Source organism: Pongo pygmaeus, chromosome 9 (assembly GCF_028885625.2).
Source record: "Pongo pygmaeus isolate AG05252 chromosome 9, NHGRI_mPonPyg2-v2.0_pri, whole genome shotgun sequence".
NCBI lineage: Eukaryota > Metazoa > Chordata > Mammalia > Primates > Hominidae > Pongo > Pongo pygmaeus.
In genome coordinates this window covers 107,354,269-107,381,843 of record NC_072382.2, presented here as the reverse complement: position 1 = coordinate 107,381,843, position 27,575 = coordinate 107,354,269, and the positions used below count along the sequence as shown (strand labels likewise).

At 34.8% G+C, this 27,575-nt stretch overlaps 1 protein-coding gene across 6 annotated transcripts in view; it reads right to left on the bottom strand.

Annotated features, from left to right (window-relative positions):
* Nucleotides 1-27,575, bottom strand: part of GRIA4 (glutamate ionotropic receptor AMPA type subunit 4) — a 381,426-nt gene that overhangs the window by 231,214 nt on the left and 122,637 nt on the right. For all 6 annotated transcript variants that reach the window (XR_010127632.1, XM_054440025.2, XM_063671385.1 and 3 more), the window contains exon 4: nucleotides 6,140-6,379. Coding sequence is in view for 5 of the 6 variants with exons in the window: in XM_054440025.2 (XP_054296000.2) it covers nucleotides 6,140-6,379 (240 nt within the window). In the remaining variant the exon portion in view is untranslated. The remainder of the gene's footprint in view (nucleotides 1-6,139; nucleotides 6,380-27,575) is intronic.

The window sequence follows — 27,575 nt, the reverse complement described above, 5'->3', positions numbered from 1 at the left end:
AAAAGAGAAGGACGGATGTTCCCAATGAGCCTGAAATCATGTTGCCTAGCTACTCATTACTCTAGATTCCTAAGAAAGAAGGAGAAAATGGGAAAGAGCAAAAGAATATTTCTTATTCCAATGCAATAAGAAAATGGAGGAGAAGAGTATTGGAGTTGAGAACCCAAAAGGAAAATAGGAGAGTTCCCTGGAGTGATTTATAGAGACTTATTTTAGAGGGAATAAAAGGCCTGTCAGTTAAAGGTGTTTCGTGCCTCTTACTTTTCATTTGTTCCTTTTTCTGTTACCTGAATCTCAACATTTTTTTTTTGCAAGAGGATTAAAGGCAGTTTAAAAATAAAAGACATACATACACTAAAACCCAAAAAGTAGAAATAAAATAATAAGATCTATCTCTCCTCCTGCATAAACATACTACTCTTTCCATCCCCTCCTCACCTCTTGCATTGGCGTTAGCATGCAATAGCAGGATATGCGTATTATACCACCCAGGACATTGTTCACCAGGTTTCTGAAAATATGTTATGCAATATGTAGAATACAGTTTTGTAAAAAAATGCTAACAAGAAACAAAACAGACCAAAGGAAACAAGCCAAAGGAAAATTTTCTGCTCTATGCTTTGCCAAATATATCTCTCCTAGGAGCAATTTACATAATATTATAAAATTTATTGAGATATTGGATACAAGATATTTAGGAACCTCTAAAATAATACCACAAGCTTCCATAGCAGTAATGTGAGCAAAACATTGGATATTAAGCATTAAAGAGAGTTAGGATTACGTAAAACAAGGTCATTGTCAGCCATTGCAGACTCTGGACATGAGATCAAAATTGCTGGCCCTCATAACAGCTTTGAAAAATACCAGCAATGATCACTAGAAATTTAAAAAATGTTAGTATTCTGCTCATCTCTCCCTCAATCATAAATTCGCCTTGTTACCTGGGGTGTTAGGAATGGCCATAAACACATCATAAACATTTAAAAATCTGGGCAAAACACACAGGTAAAAAATATACTCCTTTATTTCAAATGGGAAAATAACCATTGCTTATGTTAAACATATTTAAATTGATGTCTTTTTCGCTCAAGGAATTGACATCATATTAATTCAGTTTGAAAAAAGTAAAGGTTTTCTATTACCAGAAAAACTGATTTTTAAAACATTTTCTAAATATTTTGTTTAATTAGGTCTAAATCAAAAATGTTATCTTTCAGCCTGCTCAACATTTTTTTGTGATAAGAAAATTGCATTTTAATTCAAGTAATACCTCTCTCAGTCAGTTTTTCATTTTGGCTGTTCTGTTAGCTATTTGATCTATCAAAATATGACACCATTAATAAAAAATGAATTATATCATTAGTTATTAAGGCCCTAAAATTGTTTGATACCTATTGTCAAGCACTTCACTAGATTAATTCATTAATTCAATTGATATCCATAGCATGCCTCTCAGGGGTTACTTTTCTAGACAAAAAAAAGGTATAAATGTAATAAGAAACAGCGATTACTGGAGAAACACTTACAATTCTGGGGGAAGAAAAGATGTAAACGTATACACAACGCCATGTGAAAATTATTAGCAAAAGTGTTATGTGCAGGGTTCTCTGTAGCAAATTATGAGTCAATAAAAGATTTAAAAATTTCACTCATAGCGAAATGTATTATTTCATATGAGCTCGGTGGTTAGATGTGTCATATCATCCAGTATGGTAGCCATGAGCCAAATGTGGCCATTTAAATTTAAATTTATTAAAATTATATAAAACTAAAAATTCAGTTTCTCAGTTGTATGTCACATTTTAAACCTGCAATAGCTTCATGTGGTAGAGATAACCATACTTGATAACTCAGATTACAGAACAATTCCATCATCACATAAAGTTCTCTTGGGCAGTGTGGGTATGGTGGGACTAGTTTACTTATCAACTCAAATATCTTATTAAAGTTTGTAGTTAAGTGATGTTTTCTAATTGTTTTTCCCAAAAGAGGCAATGATCTTTTTGGAAAGCAGTTGTGTTCCAAATTAAAATTTTAAAATAGTAAGCTATATGTCAAAAGCAAGTTTCTGGTTGTTAAACAGAGTGTTGTGTGCTATTTTCTAATGAAGTCATAGCACCGAAGTTCATTCATTTTCAGTAGTGTCTTGCTCATCATTAAATTCTCAGTACCTATTAAGGTGTCCAATACAAATAGAAAAATAAATATTTCTTGAATGTTAAATGAATAAATAAATGAATTTTTTTTTCTTCTTTGAGAGGTAGTCAAATGAAAAGAAGCAGGTTTTCCTGCTGATAAGATCACGTATGCCATGTGCTAGCTTTCTGTTTCTGTTCACCATTTCCAGGTAAGGAACAGAATATTTGAATTAAAAAATGGAATGAAATCTTAAAGATAATTTGAAAAGATCTTAAAGATAATGCAGTTAATGTTTTTTTAAAAGCAGATACAGCCAAAAGTACAACATAGGCAAGTTCATACAGCTAATTAATAGCAGATCATAGGACCTCTAACATAGCAAATAGAGGATCATTCCTTTAATTGGCGTAATTCAACATAAAAACACTACTCCAAGGTATGGTAGAGTCAGCTCTTGTATTTTGAGAGAGTGTTTTGGCACTGTCAGGATTAAGATATCAGAATGACCGAGCGGCCCAACAAAATATCTTATTCCAAAATATGGATTTATGATGCATCAGAAAATAATGTTCCACTTAAGTTGGTAAAGAAATTCAGTCATTAAGGCAGTTACTTAAAATGGAAAAAAATGTTTAGATAATCAGTTCATGATAACAGTACAGGGGGAAAGAAAAGTACCGAGATATACCAAAAAGTACCAAAAGAAATAAGATAGTATTTTACTTACTATCTTATCTCTTTACACTTGGATTTTGTATATTATTTTTAAAATATTTTGATTTTAATGTTGATGTGTGTAATTATTTGAAGTCTTCTTTTTTTCTCTTTATGATATGAAAATGTGAATTACTCTTGGCTGACTATGTTTATTTATCATGAGTTAATCATCTGTTCATACCTCATTTGGTGAAAGTGATACATAATTATAAGCACAGTATCTAAGAGGAAATAAATAGGGTTTATGATCTTAAACTTATAAAATGAGCATGACAATTTCTAAGGGAGAAAAAAAAATTTTTCTTCTGCTTTGAGAGTACTTAAGATCAAGAATGTTGGGAAACATGATGTATCATGGCAAGGAAAGCCATCTGAACATCAAGAAACAGCCATTTTCCTGACATGTTATTTTTTGTTCGGGCAATTACTTCTTGAAATAAAGATGTCTGTTTTGAAGTTGAGTTGGATAATTACTATAAGAGACAATGCTAAGAACTAGTTATTCATTCTGAAGCAATAATTGAAGAGAACTAAGAAATTCTAGAAATTGCATCAACTGGTTAGAAGCAGAACAGTTAAATTCTAGGATGACTGGATGCAAAAGTAGGCTTTGGGCAGCAAGCCAGTAAGTAGGTTAAAGGCTGATAAGACATCACTATTAGAAGAAGTCATGGCTGTACCATGATGACTTTAAGACTCTGCAGGCAGAAAGTTAATGAGACAAAGAGTCTTTAAATAACCAAATATATGCCTGCTTATAGTAGAGAGATCTCATGGTATGCGGTAATGGGAATGACTCAAGGTTGGAGCATCTGACTTGCTATGCAGGAGGAAGGACCTTGGAAAGTATAAATGGATAGAAAAGCAAAGTGCCACCTTAATCCCTGCTCTGTGTCCCCACCAATACATGAATTACACCTACAACCCTCCCTTGCCAGAGATGGATTTATACAGGGAGATAAGGAAAAAGTGAGACACAGGTTCCACTGGTATTTCCATGAGAACAAGTTGTAAAATAAGCATCTTCTGCCCAAGCTGGAGAACTAAGCTATGTCATAATGAATCACAGGTAGCAACATCTCATCTACACCCTGATATATATTTATTGACATTGTGATTCAATTTTCAGTGTCCTGTTGCTTAACGATTTTTCCAACAGTTAGAAATGAAGAGTGATGTTTCTTTCTAATATGTAATTCATCCCCTAGGATGCTTTAGATTGTTAACTAATAACAAATAATAGTAGACAATATAAGTAGATTCCCATGTTTCCAAATGAGAATTAAAGTATGCTGCAAACTCATAGAAAATATGATGATGATATTAAATTTGCTGAGCTTGTTTCTGTAAGGGAAATTTACCAAGAATACCGATAGAAATGATGTACTAGAAACACCATTGTTATGACATCTTAAATGACACCGTTTGCGTCTAATTAAAACTGTAAATTTTAGTAATAAAGCTGAATTCATTTAGTGGGTTTTCATCTTTGAATATAGGAAATTATACTTTTAATTCTGGAAGGTGGATTATATCTTCAAAAGTTTGAAAAAATATTTTGAAAAGATGTAAGGATATTATTATCCTTACTCATTTCATAGATAAAAAAGGCTATTTATTGCCCTTACTCATTTCATAGATAGAATTCCATTCAAGAATATCCTTAAAATACTGTCTATTACAACCTTTATTTTAACTTCTTATCTTTCCATAACTCTTAAACCTTAAGGAAAAAAGGACTGGAGACAATCCACAGATGATCCCCTAATGCTTATTTTTAAATATAATATGTTGCTATGGTTCTAGTCACTAAATAAAAAACAGAATTGGAAAACATGCATGGCAACTCCTTAAGTTGTTCCTCCAGCTGAAAAATAAAGCTATATCAACCATTGAACAAAATGTATAGATTGTTAATAATGCAATATGTGAGTTATTCACCTTGTCTCTCCCATACACAGGTGACATGGGATCACTTATTAATCTTTCAAAACTGGTAAAGTGAAAGGTTGTCAGTAAGCAGAAGTCTTATTGCCAAACCTCCATTGTCATTGTCATGGCCCTTCAATTACTCACTTAGAGTTTTGTATTTAAAACTCAACGTTATGGCTCAATTATTTTAATATGTTCCAAAACATTAGCTCATTTGCCTTTGAAGTAAAGTAACATATTTGTTATAACTGAACCTGAAATACCACAGAAAATTTTTAAAAAGTAGTTATTATGATATATATATATGGTCTTCCTCTCTGTTTCCTGACTTACTATTACTAAACCTCCTGGAATTTCTAGGGACAGAAGATTGTCTCTAGTGTGCTGATGAGATAACTGGTGGTTGGAGGCCCTTAGATAGCTCCAAGATGGGAGCTTGTTACCAAAAGACGAAGGCAGGATCAGAGGGTTGGGACTTTTAGCCCCATACACCAACCTCTGGGGAGAGAGAGGGACATGAAAGTTAAGTTGGTCAATGGCCAATGATGTAATCAGTTATGCCTACATAATGTAGCTTTCATAAAAACCCAAAGGACAGAGGTAAGAGGGCTTCCGGATGGCTGAACATGAGGAGATTCCTGGAGGGTGGCTCACCTGGGAAGGGCATGGAAGCCCCACATTCCTTTCCCCACACCTCTCCCCATCCATTTCTTCTGTTTGTCTGTTCATCTGTATCCTCTGTAATATCCTTTATATGAAGGAGGAAATGAAAGTAAAGTGTTTTTCCAGAGCACTGAGATCTGCTCTTGCAAATCAATTGAACCCAAGGAGAAGGGTCACGGGAACCCCAATTTATAGCTGGTTGGCTTCTGAAGTGATGTTCAGTCTTGTGGGGGACTGAGCCTTCAACCTGTAGGATCCGATGCTATGTAACTCCAGGTAGGTAATGTCAGGATTGAATGGAAGTAGATGTGTGCTCTGGAGGGTCTCTTAGCTGGCATATGGGAATAACCTCCACACATGTTGGTGACCAGAGATCACAGAACTATTTTTTGTTGATTGTTGTGTGCGAGCAGGAAAAGCACTTTGGTTTGTTTTTCTTATTCACATAGTTATCTTAATTTCAATGAAGTTACAGAGCATGGTTTGCTCATGAGTAACCTTGTGAATCTGAAACTCGTTTAATTAGAAATTTTTCCCCAGAGTCAAGATAAAAATACACATCAACTATTTTCTGATTTTAGTGATGTTAGAGATCAAACAATTTCCTAAAAAACCCAAGTCATATAAGGCCATTTCACATTGAAAATTAGAGGTTTTCTCTAATAGATGAAGAAACTGGACTTACCCCTGTCTGTGTCATACAGGAAGACAAAACAGTTCCATTCGTAGTGATCCAGCAGACTCAAGAGTGCTCCTCGTAACGAAGGTCTTAGTTGCAGCACAAACTGGCTCTCCCCCTCAGTAGGGAAACTTGGTGTGATGAGGGAGATATGTAAGGCGCTGCAGAATGAGGTCAAGGTATGTACTGACCTCTTATCATAGAGTCCAAAAATGGCAAATACTCCTCTAGAATACTGGGAACAGACTGAAACAAGAGGAAGAAAACACCACAAACTATTAGCACACTCAAATTGTTGACTTTGAAGTCTACATTCTAGAAAATTAAAAAAATAAAAATCACTGAATCATTGGATCTGTCAGGAATATAAGATAAAGAGTATAAGTGAAGTGTGCAATTAATTGCACAATCAATTAATGAATTCTTGAGCTTGTACTCAAAGCCTTACATTGAGTGAAGCTGGTCTGAATTACAATTCTGCATTAAGAAGCCAATTGGATTAAAGGGAAATTTGACTAAAATAAAAAAAAATGGCCTTCCATAATAATGTGGCAAATCCTATGCTAGAGAACTTTAGGTGTGACAAATCCAAAATTATTTTCTGTATTTTTTTCTACATGCAAACATATAATAATATACGCTTGAAATTTTTGAGTATTAATTGAAGGAACATTTATAATACTTTTTGCCCTCCTGCCTAAACTATAAGCATATATTTTCTATTCTTGAATTGGATTATAGTTTTCACTCCGCCTAAATTGTTACTTTTTGTTTGCTTGCTGTGGCAATTTCATTTTAATCACAATCTTAGAGTCTCCTTGAATCATGTTTGAAAACAGACGTTAGACTGCTAGAAAGTCATTCTTGGCATATCTGAGAGGCTTAATGAATTGGGCCAGCTGCGCACGTTCTAGGCAGGCCAAAAAACAGAGACAAACCAATTCCAAAACCCAACAGAAGCAAGCCAAATAAAATAAGAGGACCCCAGAGAAACAGGTACACGGCCTCATCTTGCCTTTCTTGGTCCATGCTCCCAGTTGCTACAAAAACCATGAAGCAACATCATAACTAGAAAAAGATTCTTCTCGAAATTCTTTTCCAATCATATTTTTATCACTCTTTTAACATAACTGATTTCTGGTCCAAATTGGTGTGACTTTTTCCAATTTATATTTTAAGGGACAGAAACTCGCAAAGGAGGTACCATAAAGAAAATCTATTTGGATTCCAAATTCTTATGGTTTATCATGTATGGCTAACAGTCCTATTTCTTCCTGGCTTATGTAGCTAGCTTAAGAAGTGTTTAGGTCTATAAAATTTTTATGTTTTCTGATTTTAGTTACTAATCTTACTTGCATTAGCTATGAATACATAATATGGCAAGAATTAAATGAGATTATGTAAAAGTGCTATGCTATGAGGACACAGAAGGTGATTAATAAGAGGCAGATTTTAACACAATTTTCTATGTGCATTTATGTTGTTAAATAGTTTTACTTTTTAATGAGAGAATAAAAGGCTTAGTGAATAAAATACTATAGTTGATTCAAAACCAAGAAAGGAGGTATTCAGATTCTAAGTAGAAATACCATTTATTTTGATAGATATTATATTAGGGTTTATAAAGAAATTCTATCAAAGAAGAACCATCAACTAATCCTATGCTCACCAAGGAACTAGAATTTGATCCTCTGAGAAGACTGACCAACATGGAAGTCTTGCTCTGACAATGTGACTGGCTGTAATTTTCTTGCAAGATATAAGGAAGATTCTAATTTAACCTTCAGTCATCTTAAGTTTAACTTAATTCAATTCTTAAAACTTAAGTGATCTAATAAATCAAGTTGCTGCATCAGACCCTAATCTGTAAATGTTCCACCAAGGCTTTGGATGCAAGTATGTAAGTGGTCCACATTTAACACCAGTAGAACCTGGAGTCACTCAGCTCCTTCATGTTTTCATATTTTTTGTTCTACTGATTTTCTTGCAAACTGAGGGACAACTCTCAAGCTTTACATGATAAATAATATGGTTCAATTAATTTTTATTTCACTCTATGAAAAAAATAAATTGAAGAGCTGTAGAATTCAAATCTAAGATCCTGGCTTTTAGTTTGGTGCTGAAACTATACACAAATTTTAATACTTGTTCTAGAAAATGTAAACAAACAGGATTTACAAGTCGTGTACTTTAACTTATGCATATAATGAATATTTACATAATCTTTTAAAGTGTGCCACTTGAAAACCATACGATTTTCAAGCTTTGGCTTCTAAATTATGTTTTTCTAGGAACCCCATAAATTCCATGGAAGTACTCATGTAGCTTTTTATGAAGACTTTTGCTGAGATAGCATTGGGTGGGCAATGCTGGACTCCTTTTCTTGGTATCCTTCCCTTCCACCCTCACAAAAATCCAGGAGCACTTCTGCTTTCATCTATTTTAAATAGTGAACAACTGACTGTATAAAATTTTATGTCCAAAGTATACTACACTGCTAAAGTTCAAAAACAACAATTGTACTATACATAAAGTCCATCTACTCTTTATTCCTATTATATTGTTTTCATTGTAATCATTATGACTTTTCACTATTCTGGTACTCACTATACTATTTAATATTTTAATTTATTATACTGGACCTCAACAAACAATATTTTCTGATATTTTATCGTCTTCTATCTGCTTTCATTCATTTGCATCATCATACATATCTATTTATTCTTCTTTTCATAGTTGTCTGTCATTCTTCCTCTATTCATGTATACTTACTTTGAAACTATAGTGTCAGGCTGATAAATTTGCTTCTGATGTATTCTGTCACTCGCATTTTAGTTTCCCTTTGCAAATTTATAGCTGTAGTCTTATTCTTTTAAACATTTATTTTTTCCTATTTTGTCTAGATCATAGGCTTGGCAAGTGAGAGTTATTGGGTTTTGTGTGTGTGAGGATAGATTGTCAGGCAAATATTCAATGTTATTATGTTGGTATGATACCTTGGGCAGTATTTTATTTGGTCCAATGATTCAAATTTTAAAATATAGTTATTTCCATATATAGTATTATAATCTAGCTTTGAAAACACTCTTGAATCAAAATTTTGCTTGGCTGAATCTTATGACATCTATTGTTGTTTAGCATATAAATAATTATTCAAACAATAAAACTTCTTAGATTATATAAATAAATTCAAATATAAATTAATGAAAGTAAACTAAGCTGAATTGAATGTGTTCAGAATACATAAAAGGGAAAAATGTAAATTTTTATGTTTTCATAAAATGGCAAAATAAACAGGAATTAATGCTTAGCCACTAAATACATGCAATGATATTAGATTGCTCTATATTTTAAGTTATAAACACTAATCAGAATAAGATTTTCAATGAAATAAGTCATAATTTTAAGTGCATGTTCTGTGTTCTGTTTCACTAACAAGATCACTTGGATTATGTATTATATAAATAAAGACATACAATAAACACATGATACTACTCCATTTTTTACCTGATTGTGTCAACTAATTAATCAGGTTCATTCCCAATTTCATTCCAGATGCCACCTTCCAGATGCCACGCTAAGTCAAATGATTATATAATTTGTGAGGATTTGTAGTTCTATATCACATACAAATCAAAGGACATGGCCTTAGCTCAGTGTTTCTCAAGTTATGGGACATCAATCCAAGAGATGTGCTGAATTTTACTGACCATTGCAGCATGGTGAGGAAGAGCACAGTTCTTTCTTCCATCTATGGCCCTTCTCTTTCTCCTGTATCTTCAGTTTTCCACCTCTTAAGAAGTTCCTCTAACTGCTTTTAAACATGCTCAACTCTTTTCTTTTATAAAGCAAAGAACTTTCCTGACCGCATGCTTCCTATCTCTCTACTGTTTCACAGCCATATAGTTGAAGGAGTCTTCTGCTCACACTCTTTTCAATTCATCTGGCTTCTGCATTTTCCAACCACCCAAACTAGTCTCTTCAACTTTGCTAGCGACTAACTACATCCTAAATCTTAGAGTTTAGGTTTTATCTTATTGGAATTCCCTGGTATGTTTGACACATTTGGACATTTCTTTCAAATGCTTCTTTGCCTTGCATTCCTAACACCACAACTATGCTCTCTCTCTGCTCTCTCTTGGCGTTTCTTAGTGTCTTTGAACGCTTCTTACTCTGCTCCTTTAAAGTTAGTGCACCTTAAAATTCTCTCTCGATCCACCTTTTCATTCTAAATATATTTCCTAAGTGAAATCATCCAATTCTGCGGCTTTAATTACCATCTATGTTCTCATGATCCCCCAAACTGTACCACCCACTTCAAATGTTTCTCCTGAACTCCAGATTCATGTACCTAATTGTCTTTTGCCTCTTCTGCACCTCAGTGAATTTTCTGAGAAACGGTTGCAATGGTTTTCTTCCTTTTTCACATTATCTTCTAGAACTTTGCTACTTCCCCATTCAGAATTGGAGTCTTTCCTCTCACTTGAACCTGGGTTGACCTTTGAGACGGCCTTGACTATTAAAGTATCACAAAAGTGATTCTAGGGGCCGGGCGCAGTGGCTCATGCCTGTAATCCCAGCACTTTGGGAGGCCAAGGCGAGCAGATCACGAGATCAGGAGGTTGAGACCATCCTGGCCAACATGGTGAAACCCCGTCTCTAATAAAAATACAAAAAAATTAGCAGGGCGTGGTGGCACATGCCTGTAATCCCAGCTACTCGGGAGGCTGAGGCAGGAGAATCATTGCTTGAACCCGGGAGGTGGAGGTTGCAGTGCGCCGAGATGGCGCCACTGCACTCCAGCCTGGGCAGCAAGAGCAAAACTCCGCCTCAAAAAAAAAAAAAAAAAAAAAAAAAAAATCACAAAAGTGATTCTATGTGACTTTTGAGAATACCATTTTCATTCTCTGGGGATAGACAACCTTTTTACTCAGCCACTATGCTGTGAGGAAGCCCAGGTGACATAATGAGGCCCACATAGAAAGGAACCAATACCTCAGCCATAACTAAGTTCCAGGCTGACCGCCAGAACAAAGTTAACAGCACTAGGAATAAATAATCTTAAAAATGCCCTCGGTTAAACTGCCCCAGCCAATGCTGTATGAAGTAGAGATTAAGTCTTGCCCCCATTGTAAAATCGTGAGCAGAAGAAATCACTGTTATTCTAAGCCATTCAGTTGAGATGGTTTGTTATGCAATAATAACTAACAAGTAAAATATATGTGTACAGTACTTAGGAGTACTAAGAAGTGTGCCTACCCACAGTAAGCACTCAATACATATTTTATAGACCTGTATATTAATAAATATTGTTTGAGGTACGTGCCAAAGTTTATTTTTTTCATTTCTTAATATTGAGCATTTTGGTTGAGCTTAATATTGAGCATTTTGGCTGTTTTTAATTTTTAGGAGTGATAACATGCTCTTATAATAACCGTTTTAATGTATATCTGGTTATTCATTAGGATATATTGCTAGAAGTGAAATTATAAAATAAGGGGTATGAATCTTTTTGGTTTTGATCAATATCACTAAATTTCTCTCCACGAGTTTATACTAATACACATCTCTCCCAATAGTAAACTATCTACTAGGTTTGTCAACTTTTCTTAATTGTCTATATTCTATATTTATTCTTTGAGTTGTTGCTATTGTTTCATATTCATACTTGACATAAAATTCTGATCTTAGTAAATATCTCCATACTCCATCTGAATAATACATGGACATTTAAGCATTTTAACTTTGACATTGCCCTCCTGTCTTACATGTTACTGTTGTACAGTATTATAGTTCCACGTGTGTTTAGTCATCTTAAACATTTCATTACCTCTATCATATATTTCTATTGCCTAAAATCCTTGGTAATTTGATACTATTTTGTGTGTATTCTAATTTGTATTTAAAGTGGATTGTCAACATATTTGTTTTGTAATTTTGAATCGTGAACTAATTTTCAGCAAAGCTCTATTTGTGAGAATTTAAGAAGGCTGTTTTGGAGAAATATTTCTCCAAAGTGTTTTTGCATTTACTTATCCCAATTATTCCAATATGTGTTTATAAGTGATGTACCTGTGTTTGTGTGTGTACATGTGTCTGTGAATTTCTATGTTTATGAGTTCCTAGAAATTGCAGATAGTACAAATTTGAACAGAAAGTTCACTTGAGAGCAGATAAATACGTCAAAATTCTTATGGGAGTATGTTACTTTTTATGCAGAACTCAAGGGAAGCCAGGAAGTTTTTAGGATTACTCTTTGAGCCAGGGAACAGATTTTTTTTTTTTCCTACGTCTACTTTCTCACTGATGCTGTAGGCTTTACGAATCCTCATTTGTATGGTGATCTCATTTCCAGCTTTTTGCCGATTGTTGGTTCAAGGCCTTGAGAATCACTTTCCCATGTAAACCTCCCCAAGGGAAGCTACAGTACCTGCTCCTGTTGTCTAAATTTTTCTGTTTCTTAGTTCTGTCCCTTTGATATTTTATTTACTTTCCTGCAGACTTATTATACATTTGAAAAAGTTATCAGTTATAAAAATCTAATACTCCTAATTGTTCTTAATAATTATGCTAATGTTATAGAATCCATAATCTATGGAACTGGAGGTCTTTGCTGCTTTTGTTTGTAAGATGCTGTGGTCTAAGGTCAGAATTTATCCAACTTTATGTTTGGCATAACCCTTAAAATATTTAACTTTTCTATGACTTGTCAATCCTGATAGTGCAGAAATTTCATTTTCAGCAAACTTTCCCTGATTCCTTTAAACTGAATTAACAACCTTTCCTCTTTTTTGCCATAATACTCTGTGTACTTCTAAAAAAAAAAAAAACCTGAATTTTCATAACAATATTTGTTGTAAATATTTTTGATGTTGCCTATCTCTAACAATAGCCATGATTTTCTTGAGATTCTTGTCTAATATTCCTAAGGGCTATATTTTCTGAATGAACAAGTAAATTCAAAACTCACAATAATATTTTTAGGAATAGTATCATTTTATATGATCTCATATATTCTAATTGTCTCAGAATATTTACTACTTCATAACTAGGATATTGTAATAATATTGTAATACAATTACTTGTCTTTTTCCTACCTACAATACACACACACACACACATGCATGCAAACACACATATATAATTATTATTAGACATGTAGCAAACATATCACATAAACGTTTATGAAAATATTATAATTATAGCAATAATTGTTGGGTAGTATTAATAAAAAGTCTCTACTAATATTGGAAGAGGGAAATGTATTAATTTTAGTTACAGAAATAGGATGTGTTGAGTCAGTAAATTCATAGGAAAAAGAATAGTCAGCAGACCATTGAGGAGAAGCAGGCAAGCTAAAATAGAGGAGGCTACAAAATGTTTACATTCTTAAGCACATCAGTGAGATAAGCTAAGAACAAGGTTAAAACCAGGCTAAGCAAGACAAAAGTCTTAGTATAGACTGAACTCCACAAGTCCCACTCCTGACTGCCTTGATTATGAAAGTCCTCCTCATATTAGTGATATTTTACTAACACAAATAATGTAAATGGTAACTAGAACAACATATGAACTAGATAGAAACTATATTTTACAGATAAAACTAAGAAGTCATTTGAGACAACTTTGTACAACAGATAGAGGTAAACTTATGAGGATTGTGAATTAATGGCATTGTTCTGTGTATGTTGGCTTAGAACTGCATTTCTGTGTTTCGTCTTCTTCTGGACTAGTCGGTGTAGACATGGTAGATGTTTTGTGTTTTTCTGCCACTTCACCTCTTCTACAAAGTGGCCGTTACTACACGGCTGGAAACTCAAGAACTAAACACATTCTCCTGCTCCAATTTGGCAAACTGGCTAAAGTTGTTAGCTTTGTGAAAGTCTGCTGCCTTGAGTAATAATCTTCCTAGCCCTTGTTGCTACCAAGAAGGGTTAGAGTAGTTAGAAGATTTAAAAACTAACAGTGATAGGAACAAACGTATTACTTAACATAGATGTTTCATAAAGAACTTTATAAAGAACTTTAACATATGTAACCTCATTTATTACTATCATTATTATTATTTTATTGTTACTATTATTCACATTTTGGAAAAAATGTTAGTTATTAGCACAAGAAAAGAGAGATTACAGAAATTTAACATTTCAAAAGCATCTCTTCAGAGTTTCTATTTTCTTCTTATTTAGTGCACTAGATTAGAGCATAGGACTTAAAAAGTGTTTTTCATGTATTAAAAGGTTTACCTATTCCCTTTTTGAAATGTACTGTATCCATAGAAACAGAAACATGATTGGAACCTGCAGCTGGAAAATGTTATTATGAAGGAATCAATAAAAACTAGAAGCACTATAAGAAAGTTGACCCTAAATTAGCAGTGTAACACATAACATGTGGTTACACTGGGCCTGGGAAATGGGAAGAGAGCAGAACGGAAAAGCAAAAGCTACTAAAACTCTTTGACTTGTCTTTAATATTATCCAATTTGTATGTGATGTATAAGGTGCATTTGTCTAGTGTCATCATTTTCTGAGCTAAGGTAACAGAAGCTAAAGGTTTTTATAGTACATCTTGCAGCAGAGGTCACCACCTCGAAGTCCTGGGTCTAGAGGAGATGAGCCTTATTTGACAGCTACATTTTTTCCCCAATTGAATGTGAATGCTTTGAGGTGAGGTATGTATTCCTCAACAAACTGTAAGCCTTACCACTCCGTATTACTACTACTATGATACTTCAAGTATTTATGTTAACTTCCTAGCCTTGTAGATATCTGAACTCGGATAACTAATCTATGCATTTTTCAATATGAATATAACTGTTTCTTGGTTTGGGGCAAATTGTTTAAGGTTGTATCAAAAGTGTGCTTATTAGTGTTTTCTCCTTCTTTAGTAGAAAGCAAGCACTGCCAAAAAAAAAAAGGTGGATTTAACACTACCACTCATTCCTTTATTAAAAAATGTTTATATACCGCCTAGTTTATTTTAGTCACTGTGTTAAACACTTCAAAGAAAATACAAAACAGTATTCGCAGTAAGATGAGTTTCACAGTCTAGTGGACAAGACAGGGCTCTAAACTGATAATCCAAAATGGTGAATATAAGGAATAGTCAGAGGGAATTGGGAAGCACAGGGAAGAGGTACTTCTCAGAGGGTGGAGTGGAGGGAAGACTGACTGGAGGAAATCCTACCTGTCTGTGGAAGTTAGGCTGAAGAATAGTAATTAAAGACATACAAACCTGTAAGTAGGCTATTGTAGGAGGCCAAGAAAGAGATCATGAAAGGGTAAATTAAAGCAGATGTGGTAGGCATACAATGTAGAGGTCAGATTTGGGAAGTATTTAGGAGATAAATAGGCAGAATCTAATAAATTATTGAATGAGGAGGATGAAGAAGAGGGAGGAGAAGGAGAGAAGACTGAAAGATGACTTCTTGTTTGTATCTTGAATGAATGAATGGATAGCGGTGGTATCACCTTGGGTGATAGCTTGGATAGGTTGGAAAGAGTTTTCTTGGATACTATGGGAGAAGTACAGTTTTATAATATACAGAAAACACTGGATTCCATTTTGGACATGTTGAGTTTGAGGTGCCAGGTGTCTAGCTGATAGTTGCATATAAGAAAATGAAGTGGAGCAAGAAGAAATGGTTTAAATATGTAGATTTTGAAGGAAATGACTTCTTGTTTGTATCTTGAATGAATGAATGGATAGCGGTGGTATCACCTTGGGTGATAGCTTGGATAGGTTGAAAGATTTTTCTTGGATACTATGGGAGAAGTACAGTTATATAATATACAGAAAACACTGGATTCCATTTTGGACATGTTGAGTTTGAGGTGCCAGGTGTCTAGCTGATAGTTGCATATAAGAAAATGAAGTGGAGCAAGAAGAAATGGTTTAAATATGTAGATTTTGAAGGAAATGACTGTGAAAGTCAACATGAGATTCTACAGGAACAATATGTGGTGAAAACCTCTTGTCTGATGATATAAATATGGAAAACAATTCATTTCAAAAATAATAGCAGATATTATTGGAGGAATAGGAGACCTGGCAGATGAAGTCAGAGAGGGTAGAATTTTTCCAGAAATGAATGCTCAAAAGTATCAAATAATATAGAGAAAGATTTTTCAGGTTTGCATTTGAGGATTTATTTTTAGAGGTCCCTGAGTTGTCTGAGAGACTTTATCAAGTTGTTGTTAACATTTTAATGGTTATTTTAAAGTAGTGTAAGCATATGCTGAATCATCTAGATGACCTCCCTGAAATAGAGAAATGCCTTGGGATTTCAGTGCCTGTACTTCTATTTTTGAATGAAATCACATTTAAAATACCTCAGGGATAAATTATACCTAGAAATGTTAGGTAAACAAATGCACACCAACTGCTTGAACAAAAACACAGTGATAAGAAAATGGAGGCTTTATATGCGTACCCAGTTTAGGCACACAGAACATAAAAATCTGAGGGCTCATGCTGGCAATCACAGAACTTTGGGAGGCTGAGATGGGTGGATCATATGAGGCCAGGAGTCCGAGACCAGCCTGGCCAACATGATGAAACCCTGTCTCTACTAAAAATACAAAAATTAGCCAGATATGGCAGCAGGCACCTGTGATCCCAGCTACTCAGGAGGCTTAGGCAGGAGAATCGCTTGAACCCAGGAGGTGGAAGTTGCTGTGAGCTGAGATCTCACCACTGAACTCCAGCTTGGGTGACAGAACACAAAAACTGATTTTTTGGGTTCACCATTCCAGTAACAACTGTGTTAGATACCAATAAAATGTGGGCTTTGGTAATTACATAATGCTAAATGTATCTGCAAAGGAATATGACTTTAAAGGGTATCAAGAGAGGCTATATATACACACACACACACACACACACACACACACACATATATATATACCCACACTTGTATATATATACACACATGTATATATATGTGTGTGTGTGTATAAATGTATTTGATAGGAGAAATCTGAGCTTATTTACAAGTTAAGGGAATGGAGTCAGTAGAGAGCAAGATAGGGTACAGAAGAGATAAGGGATACTGATTAAATGAGGCTCCAGAAAGATAGAGTACCTGGGGTCAAGAACAGATATAAGGTTGGCCTTGAATGAGATGTGCAGGTACATGAGTGAGAAGTCACCTCATTTCATAGATTTCATAAATCAAAGATTAGGTAAGATACGTGTAGGGGTTTAAAGCTCTATAGTTGCACTGATTTACAAGGGAAGGTTGCAAATCAGTGAGATTTGAAAAGGGGGTTTGAAAGTAGTACAAGTTTCAAATTGTTTCGGAGGGCTGGAGAAAAAACTAACCAAGAACACATGAAGTAGCTTATAAACTGTTATGATAAGGAACTAGGCTTATTTTATTTACAGCTGTGTCCAGTACTATACATGTAACACACTAACTGCCACATGATAAATGCCCCATAAAACCCTACTGAATGAATAACAAAACAAGCAAAGTGAATGAATTTTTTTATGATGAACACACCTAAAGTCTACTCTCAGCATAATATAATATAATACAATACATAATATAATACAATATTATCAACTATAGTCCTCATGCCATATGATTTATTCATCCTACATAACTGCAAGTTTGTACCCTTTGAACCCGCTTCTCCCCATTTTGTCCTCCTTCCTGTGCCTGGTAACCATCATTCTTGGTTCTGTAAATAACCATTTCACTATGTATCAAAAAATCATGTTATATATCTTAAACATACACAACAAAAGTAAATTAAACACACAAATGATTGGATAAATATTGACAGACCTGAAACTGTGAATTGGGAGTGGCCACAATTTAGAAATGTATGACTCTTCAGGCACAGATAAGGCTGGTGACCAAAGGGAATAATTATGAGGAGTTGATTTCTAGAAGTTTGCCACTTCCCTTCTTGGAGCACACTCCTCTCTTGGCCTCCTCAACAAGGATACTTTCCGGAGTTCCCTCTTACCTGACAGCTTATCCCGTGTTTCCTCCTCTTGCATTTCTCACTTGACCCATTTTAAAATATTGAAATAGCACTTCTTCTACATTGTTTCTTTAGATAATCTAATCCATTTCTATACCTTCAACTATTACTCATGTTCCAAAGCTTCCATGGTTAATATTTTCATATTGTCCCTTTCTTTCCTATGAGCTTCAGACTCAAATATCAACAGTTTCCTTGACACACCCTTTGGTTGTCTGTTCTGCACCTAAAACTTAGCTGTGTCAAAACAGAACCCTTCATTTTTCCCCCCAAAACTTTTCTCTATTTTCTGCCATTCCAACAGAAAGCATGGCTATCTATGAAAATATTCTTGATTCTTATCTTCCTTTTATTTCCACATCTAACACATGAGAAAATCTTGATCATTTTATCTCCAAAATATCTAAACTATATCTAAATCCATTCACTCCCTTTGTCTCCATTCTGCTGGCATTTTTTGCCCAGTCAGCTTCAAGTCTCCTAACTCTTCTTCCTATTACCAGTTTTCTTCCTCCCTAATTAGGCTCCTCTGAACAGAGAATGTAAATAGACTGCATCTCATCCTTACTTAAAATTCCAGTGGCTTCTCATCACATTTGGAGTGATACCCATGTGATCTAAAAGCCACAATGACTTTTGCCTTTACTAAACTCACCTAACACTGCACTGCTTACTAACCATAGCCAAACTCTCCCTTTTTCTTCTATTTAAACTTATCTTCTCCTCTCACTTCAGGGCCTTTGCAGTAGCTGCTCTCACCTGATCTACATATAGCTGGACTTCTCACCAGTCTTTTCTCAACAAAACTGTCCACTCCTCAGGGAGACCGTTTCTGACTCCTCTTTGTCATGAGGCTCTCACAGCTCCAGTCATTCCTTACTACAGTTATTTTCTTCATAGCTCTTACCACTATTTGAAATTATCTTATTTGATTGCCTATTTACGTCTTTTATGTAGGAGAATACATGTTCCACAAGGAGAAGTAACTGGATTGTTGTTCACTGACATATCCCTAGCCCCTAAATTGGCACATGGAAAGTGTTCAATTAATATTTGCAGAATGAATGATATCATGGTTTATGGCAAAATAAATAAGAAAGGAAGAGAGACTGTGAGAGTGTGGAATGACTGGCTGAAAGCCACGAAAGTCTTACTTTCAGTTTGCTGAGGTGACCCTGGCAGTTAAGTTTCTGTTTCTGCAGTGGATCTTCCTCCCCTTTTGACCATGCATTAACTCACCAATAGTTTTTAATTAAAACTCAGTTTTTGAAAATTGGCAGCTATTAAAACAAAGAAGTATAATGACTCCTTGTGAGGAAACCAATTATAATCATAGTTATGTATTAATTGTTTAACAATCTTAGTTAAGACATTCTCCTTTACGCTTGACACAAAATGCCTCTTTATTTTGTTTTATCAGGATGATGTTATGTTGTCATTTTCATACATTTAATTTTTGCTAGCTAGAATGTCATGAGATTGTCAGTGCATCTGGCAATGTAGAGCCTAGAACTGAGTGTCAAACACAATTAATTTCAGGTCTTGCAGCCTCTCCCAAACTCTCACTGCTCAGCCTCTTGGACTGTCCTGAATATTTGTTTTTCATTCTATAGTAACTTAATTTTTACCTGTTGATTTTCACAATGCTGCTATTTATCTTTCTTTTAAAATAAATCTTATTACCCCTCTGGATATTAAAAAAAAAAATTTCTCTTAAAATACTGACAGTTTATTTGAAAACTTTACAAAGTCAGGCAAGAAATTCCTTTTTCTGTAATTATTTGATGTTAAAATGATAAGCTCCTCATGTTCAGATTTGAAAAGGCTCAATCAGATGGTGGATAGAGCATGCTGGGCCCAGAATTCATTAATTTATACCCTTAAGGCATTATCATAGGTTATTAATATGTAAACGCTAATTTTCTTAGAATTCTGAATAGTGGTTAGCTACAGTACATAAAGTTACTGAAGCTAATCACCATAAATGACAAGTTGAAATGCAAATTACACAAAAATATTTCACTTTAATTATATACCAATTAAGTACTTTCAGTGTTTCAGATGTCTTCTCTGAAGCTACTTCTGGACAGCACCATCAAAGATCACAATGAGATATAATCATGGGCTGCACTTGTACAGTCCTGCACATGCTTCTCTTTAGTTTTATGACATCTCAGCTAAAAAGCACATTTCAATTCTAAATTAAACTAATTGAGAGCTCAGTAAAAATATACAGACTTGTTTGCACATTTCTTTCCGGAGTCAGGCCATCATAATGGAAACACATGGCTCACTTTGCTTCCAAGGCCTACAAAGGAATAAGCAGAAGGCTATTTGCAATACTCAGCACGAGGAGCAAGATTCCATTCGGTGTAAAGACGGCTTCCTTGGCAGTAATTTGGGTGCTGCAAAGATCACATCACTCTTTTATACTACTAATCTGTAACCGTAAGGGCTCCAATAAGTGAGCTTTTGGAAGGAAGGAAGGTGAGAGAAAAGGAAGAAAGAAATTTCTAAAAAGCATCTAAATCAAAACAGGAGCATTTGTTTTGTTTTTGTTTTTGTTTTTGTTTTTTTTTACTTGTCAACTTCCAATCATGAAGAAACAAAGTATAGAGAAAGAGGCACCCAGTGATTTACTGTTTAGCATTCAAGGATTTAGAATATATTTTTACCTTTAAGTGATCCCTTATTGGAAATGTTTGATTCATCATCTATATTTTGTACTATATAACTGAGTCACATAATTACAGTAATATTCTTTTTATGCCAGAGAAACACTTTTTCAAGGGTCTAAATAATGGGTTGAAAGCATTCCGTCATTGGAGGAGACACAGCTGGTCTTCCTGAAAATCATTTAAATGCATTTTGGAAGTGGGTAACAGCAATTAAAAATGGAATGGAATAATATTTGGGCAGATATTTGAGTGGGTTTTAGAAACAACTATTCTCATGAATATTACACTTCCTGAATAACTGAAGTGTCATCGCTTATTTTGGATCCAGAATTTGGTGACATTTGTTTAATGTATGTTTTTACCACTCCACATAACTCTGTGGTAGCAAGAACTGTGGCTGCTTTAATTACCATTCTTTTTTTTTCTGCTCCAGCATTCAGCCTAACGCTTGGCACATAGTTCGTGGCCAATAAATATTTGCTAAATGAACAACTTAGTGAATGGAGGCAAACAAGAGGTCATATGTGAAAGGTATTTGAGACTCATGAAGATATTTAGCCCAATTAATCTACAGAATGAATAATTCCTCATTGTACTGAAGATGACACAAGTTACCGAAGTTAATTTACATGCAACTTATCTGGAATTCACTTACACATTAAATTCGCTTACACTCATTAAATAAGACTGCCTGCTCTGTACTTTAGACCAAGGATACCTATCCAAGTGTTCTAATGCCATGTCTTAAGCATGAGAGGGAGGCATCCAGGCAGTTAGCTGGGGAAAGCGAACAGGGCGGGGGGGTGGGGGTTGGGGGAACTTATTATATATCCATGGTGTGTGAGACTCTGTAGTAGTCATTTTATATTCTTTATCTCCTTTAAACTTCATGACATTCTTATAGGGAGGTATTCTTGTTTCCCCTTTTCTTTTTGAAAGATGAAATTTGGTGAATTTATGCAACTCATATAAGTTTATACATCTAAGTGGTGAAAGAACAATAATTTTGTAACCTACATCTGCTTCCAAAGTTCATGTTCATTTCGTTCCACCACTTGAAAAGAAAATCACTGGCTAAGTACTTCTTCCATCCTGCTCTGCTGAAGGGATTTTGACCATTATACCTTTATTGCTACTGGAAGAGGCACTCTAAGAATACTTATACTTCGTGGAAACAGGAGTAGGTCTTAAGGGATTACGGAAAAGTGGTTTCTTCTTAAGAAGCCACTTCTTAAAGCAAACAGTTTTTGCTGTCAATTTAAAAAGGACAAACACATATATAACTCAGAACAGTAAGACTGCAGTAACCCATGTTACATTTTTTTCTTTTATTTTTGTAGTTGTCCCTTACTAAAGTCCCCTGCAAAAAATCCTGGAACAGAATTTACAGCTAACCATGGCTAGATGGAAATGTTAAACTTTTGCATGGTTAATATTCACATGTAAAAACAATTTCTTCCCCTTCTAGAATATAATAATTGAACTAGTAGTCAAATGTTAGTAAAAAGACATAAAGCAGCCAATTTAATTGTGTGTTGTTATTTTTTTGGCTGTATTCAAATTTCAAAAACAATTTTCAAACATTTGGGCTGTACACCAAGAAGGACAACACAAAACAGAAATAATCAACTACTCCAGTTACTTGTTAAAGCTATACAAGTATACAGCTTTTTGAATTCTCAGAACCATTTCCAGCGATTTCAAAGTTAAATAAATTCTGATTTATAAAGCTCTTTACGTCTTCACTCTGTTATTAGAATATTACAGAATAGAATGCTATCCAATAAAAATGCTGTTTAATTCCCTATGGTATTAAACCATGATTTATTACTCAAATAATACTATTAATAATATTCTCTTACTGCTTCTGCATGTGTGTTTGTGTGTGATGAAAGCAGTAAGTGCTTTGGGTTTTAGGAAATTGTAATAGCAGAATAGAATATGGCTTGGTACAATAATCACTATAATCTTAATCTTAAAGGCATTAAAACTTGAAGTATATATTTCTTTGCTTTTATACTAAAATAACATTTTTTCTAATAACATATTAGAATAGTTCGAATCCCTTAAAACCAAAAGGTCAGACTTTATAGTAGAATATAGCCTTTTGAAAAAAAATTTAAATGTATGTGTATCTATTTCATAGCTAATACAATAAAAATAAGTTTAATCATTGCATCTAAGGTAAAATAATTTATGCAGTATAAAGTCTGATTATGTATATAAAGTAACTTATATCAGGTGTTTATGAGATGAACAAACATGTATACTATATATATACTATACAAGGAGATTCTAAAATTTTTCTAAATAACTTGAGTATTTAGTGTACTACATAAGAAAATAACTTTCAGAAATTGTATAGTAACAGTTATTATTCGGAACAAATAATCATGAGTATTTCAAATATAACATTTTCCAACATATACAGCCATCTTTTTAGAGAGAGATAGAATGACTATTCTTTCAATATGGCTCTCATATCCACCTACCATTAATTTACTCTAGATGAAGACTGCAAACTACAGCATCCACAGGGCCTAGGAATGTAACGTAAGTGGATGAGGCAGGCCAAGGGCAGGGTGGTGAGGTCAGTAATGAATCCGAGAGTACTTACCCCACTACAAGGGGTGCCACTGTCATCCCAAAATGATTGTTGCCAAGACGGATTAAAGGCCCAATGTGTCTGGGTATTCTGAATTTTTTATAGAATCTTTATATCTGAGTATTTTTGAATATTCTTCCAATTTTTAAGCATTGGCCACCAATTAAAACATTTATTTATTTTAGAGTGTGTCAAGATAAATTTTATTTCTAGGAAGCATATTGTCCAGAACTGACAGTTTTCTGGGACAATTGCTGCCCCTTCTTCACTTAAATTTGCACATATATTAACAAACTAAATTTTCTAATCTTTACAGTGCTCATTTTAACCTGGTGCTCTTAAATTTGAGCTGTTTGTGTCTGTTTAAAAATTTGTGTCTAAGTATGTAAGTGTGTATCCTTCTAGTGCCAAGGAGAAAACAACTTTCCTGGATTATGGATTTTTATGCCTATATGAGACTTTAGAGACTATCTAGATGGATTATTCCCTTTTACAGAGAAAGACAGTAAACCTCTAAGATATTAGGTCACTTGCTCATGGCCTTTAGACACTGACAAAGTAAAGCAGATGTCCTTAGCTTAGATAAAAAGTAGCGATAAGAAATCCATTCAAACAGTAGGAACAATTTTACAGTAAGATCCTACTTATAAATTAATAGAAATTAATAGAAATGTATGTAATGAATTTCTTGCTGCTACAGGGAAGAGGAGACCTGTGAGAAAGGAATATCTACCTTGTGTCTTGTTATTTAAACTATATTTTATGAAATTGTTGCACCCAGAGAGTAGGATGAACACTTCTGTGGATATTTGCTAATGGATCTGAGCACATTTTAATTATTCAAATATTTAATCGGTAGTATTTACATATTTAATAAATTATTATCCTTTCTCTTTTGCTGATTAAGACAAGTGAGTTGTTTTCTCACTTACAAACATCCATGGTTCACTATATTGAGTCTAAGCAGATTTTTGTTTTTGCAACATGATTTTCTTTCTTTTTTTTCTGATAATGTTCACTGATTTCACGGTGGAAAGTCTCTAAAGATTTAATCTGAAAGCGAATTTTTTGAATAATATTTCATGTTTGAGGTAGCTACATGTTAGCTCAGTGTATATTTGCTGATTTGCATATTGTATTTTAGGTACTCTGTTGGGGGCTGAGAACATACAAAGAAGTAAAACATGTTACGTGATTTTGAGAATATGCGAAACTAGAACTTTTTATGATAGTATTTAATATCATCGTGGCTATAACAACTATTCATTCAACAATATTGAGCATCTACTCTTAGACACTGCCAGGTGCTGGGGGACACCTTGATCCTCACTCTTACATTGACCAAGTATTGATAAGTAATATTAGTGCTTATAAAATTAGTGCTTATAAAGGAATAAAGGATAGTATAAGGATGCAAACTTAAATTGACTGATAACTAGGAGTATGCCAGTCACAAAGTAGAGAAAACACTTTCTCAGATATAAATGAAAATTGCAAAGTTCTATAAAGAAGCTGAACAATTTTGTTTGGTGTCTGAGAGGGAGGGGAAGTGGTGAGTGATAAGGCTGAAGAAGAAGTAATAAGCCAAGTCTTGGAGAACAGTGTAAGTATCCCTGTGGATTTTGGACTTTATCCTAAGGATGATGGGAAGCCACCTTGTTCTGAAACAGGAGAGCGAAATCATCTGATTTATGATTTTAGAATGCAAGCTATAGTACGGAAAATTAATTAAATGGAACTGTAATGGATCCTGGGGAACTTGATCCTGGTATTGCAGTAGTCTAGCCAAAAGTTGTTGAAAGCTTAGAATGCAAGGGCTGTGAAGAGCAAGAGAAATACATGGACTCAAGGCATATTTAGTGAGTAGAATTAATAGGCTTTGGTAATGAATTACACATGAGTGTTAGGCAAAATTTACATCTCAGTCTCTAGCAAAGCAACTGGCTGAATGCTGTTGTGTTTATCATTTACCAAGGTGGAGTAAACTGTGGGAGGTTTAGTGAGTCCAATTTTATACATACTTAGTTTGAGATGCTTGGAGAAAATGCAAGGGAAAATGCCAATTGAGCAGATCTGTCAGTGTCTAAAGGCCATGGGCAAGATATTTTATATATATATAATATACATATATATATGTATTCATATAGTGACCAATGATAATATGGTTATCATTATGGGAACATAAATGAACACAGGAAAAATGTTTCCAGTGAAGCTAGTAAAGTAACCTTACCAGGAAAAGCATGAGAAGTAAGGAAAACCCAGTACAGTGTGATATCATGGAATTCAATAGAAAAAAAAAGTGTTTCAAAAAGGAAGGGGTATTGACTGCTGCTGAAGCAGGATTATCAATGAGCAGAATAAGAATAGACATCTGGCCAGGCATGGTGGCTCACCCCTGTAATCCCAACACTGGGAGCCTGAGGTGGGAGGACCACGAGGTCAGGAGTTTGAGACCAGCCTGACCAACACAACGAAACCCCATCTCTACTAAAAATACAAAAAATTAGCTGGGCATGGTGGCAGGCACCTGTAATCCTAGCTACTTGGGAGGCTGAGGCAGCAGAATTGCTAGAACCTAGGAGGCGGAGGTTTCAGTCAGCCAAAATTGTGCCACTGCACTCCAGCTTGGGTGACAGAGCCAGACTCCGTCTCAAAAAAAAAAAAAAAAAAAAGAAAAAGAATAGACGTCTATGGAAACCAAAAAAACTACAGAATGGGCACCACAAATCCTTAAAGATACAAAAAACCTCCCAACAATTCCATATTATGTAGAAGTCTATTAATGTCTACTGGTAAATAAACAAAAATTTCATACATGTATCATCTATATGGCCTACTGACTTCTATCTATGTATATATGTATGCTGACACTGTATCTTCTCTAAAGTATGGCATCATCCAGTAGTGTGATATTAAAGATAACATTGGTTATAATTATTTTCTTAACTTTGTGACAGCAAGATAGAAATGTATGAAGATGTATTAAGTCTTTCAAAATAACAATAATGCTTTCAGGTATATGATATATCTGACAAAGAGTTTGTATATGCAATTAATCTACTTCTATACATTGATTTAGACACAGGGAAAGAAGATAATATAAGAGATATGACATAAAGAGGCTGTTTAAGTGTGGGATACACAATTTGGACATTTAGACACATCAAATGAGGTAATAAATGTGAAGGAATGTATAAACTGCAAAGTGCTATGTGATTAATAAGCGCGTAATGGATGTTAGTCATTCTTTTCTGCTGCCTGACATCTGAAAAACTTGCTTATGTTTAGGAAATTCACCACCTCATGAGTCTTGGAGCCTGAAAGTGCCAGATACTGTTTTCCCAGCCTCCCTGGCAACTAAGCTGTGAACTTGTGTGCCAGATATTAACTTATTGCCTCGTTACCTCTCAGCTCCAAATCTGCTTTTCTTTGCCATGCTTTGTGATACTGGCTTTGGATCGTGTAAAAATCCAGCTTTGCCAGCTGGTAGAATCCTAGCTTCATCAATAGAAGGCACTGGAGTGACCCTACAAAGTGGTAGCAGCAAGAAGACATCTTCTTTGGGGTTTGGTCCTCTATTATTGTTTTTCCATACAGGAGTCCAGTAGCTCACACTGAGGAGTTCTAGTGGCACCCACAGTAGACCACACTTCTTCCTAAACCATGACTGCTTGTAAGCATCTTCATCTCATCAGAACTATCTCCATCCCTCCAGTAAAACACAGCTGCTAATATAAACTTTCACACTCTCCACACAACAGCAGCTTCTAATGCTACTGCTGGTTCACACCCTCCACTCAACGCTGGGCACTTCTATAGATATGTTTTGGACACCCACATCCTCTGGCAAAGGAAGGCCACTTCTAGAAGCCAGCAATGGCTTGTGACCTCTTTGCTGTTTGCAGGCTGCACTCTTCTGGAGTAGCCACACTCTCTTTTAAGTCTAAATTTCAACCTTGGCGGGGAGCCTTCCCCCAGTCTTTAATTCCTTATTGTTCATGCTTCCTCAGCCTAGAGATAGTAGCTATTATTTTGCACGTGATATTACTGGACAGCTTAGAGTCCTCTTCTATGCTTCTTAGTACTTAACCTCCTTCCTATTTTTTATTATACTTTAAGTTCTGGGATACATGTGCAGAACGTGCAGGTTTGTTACATAG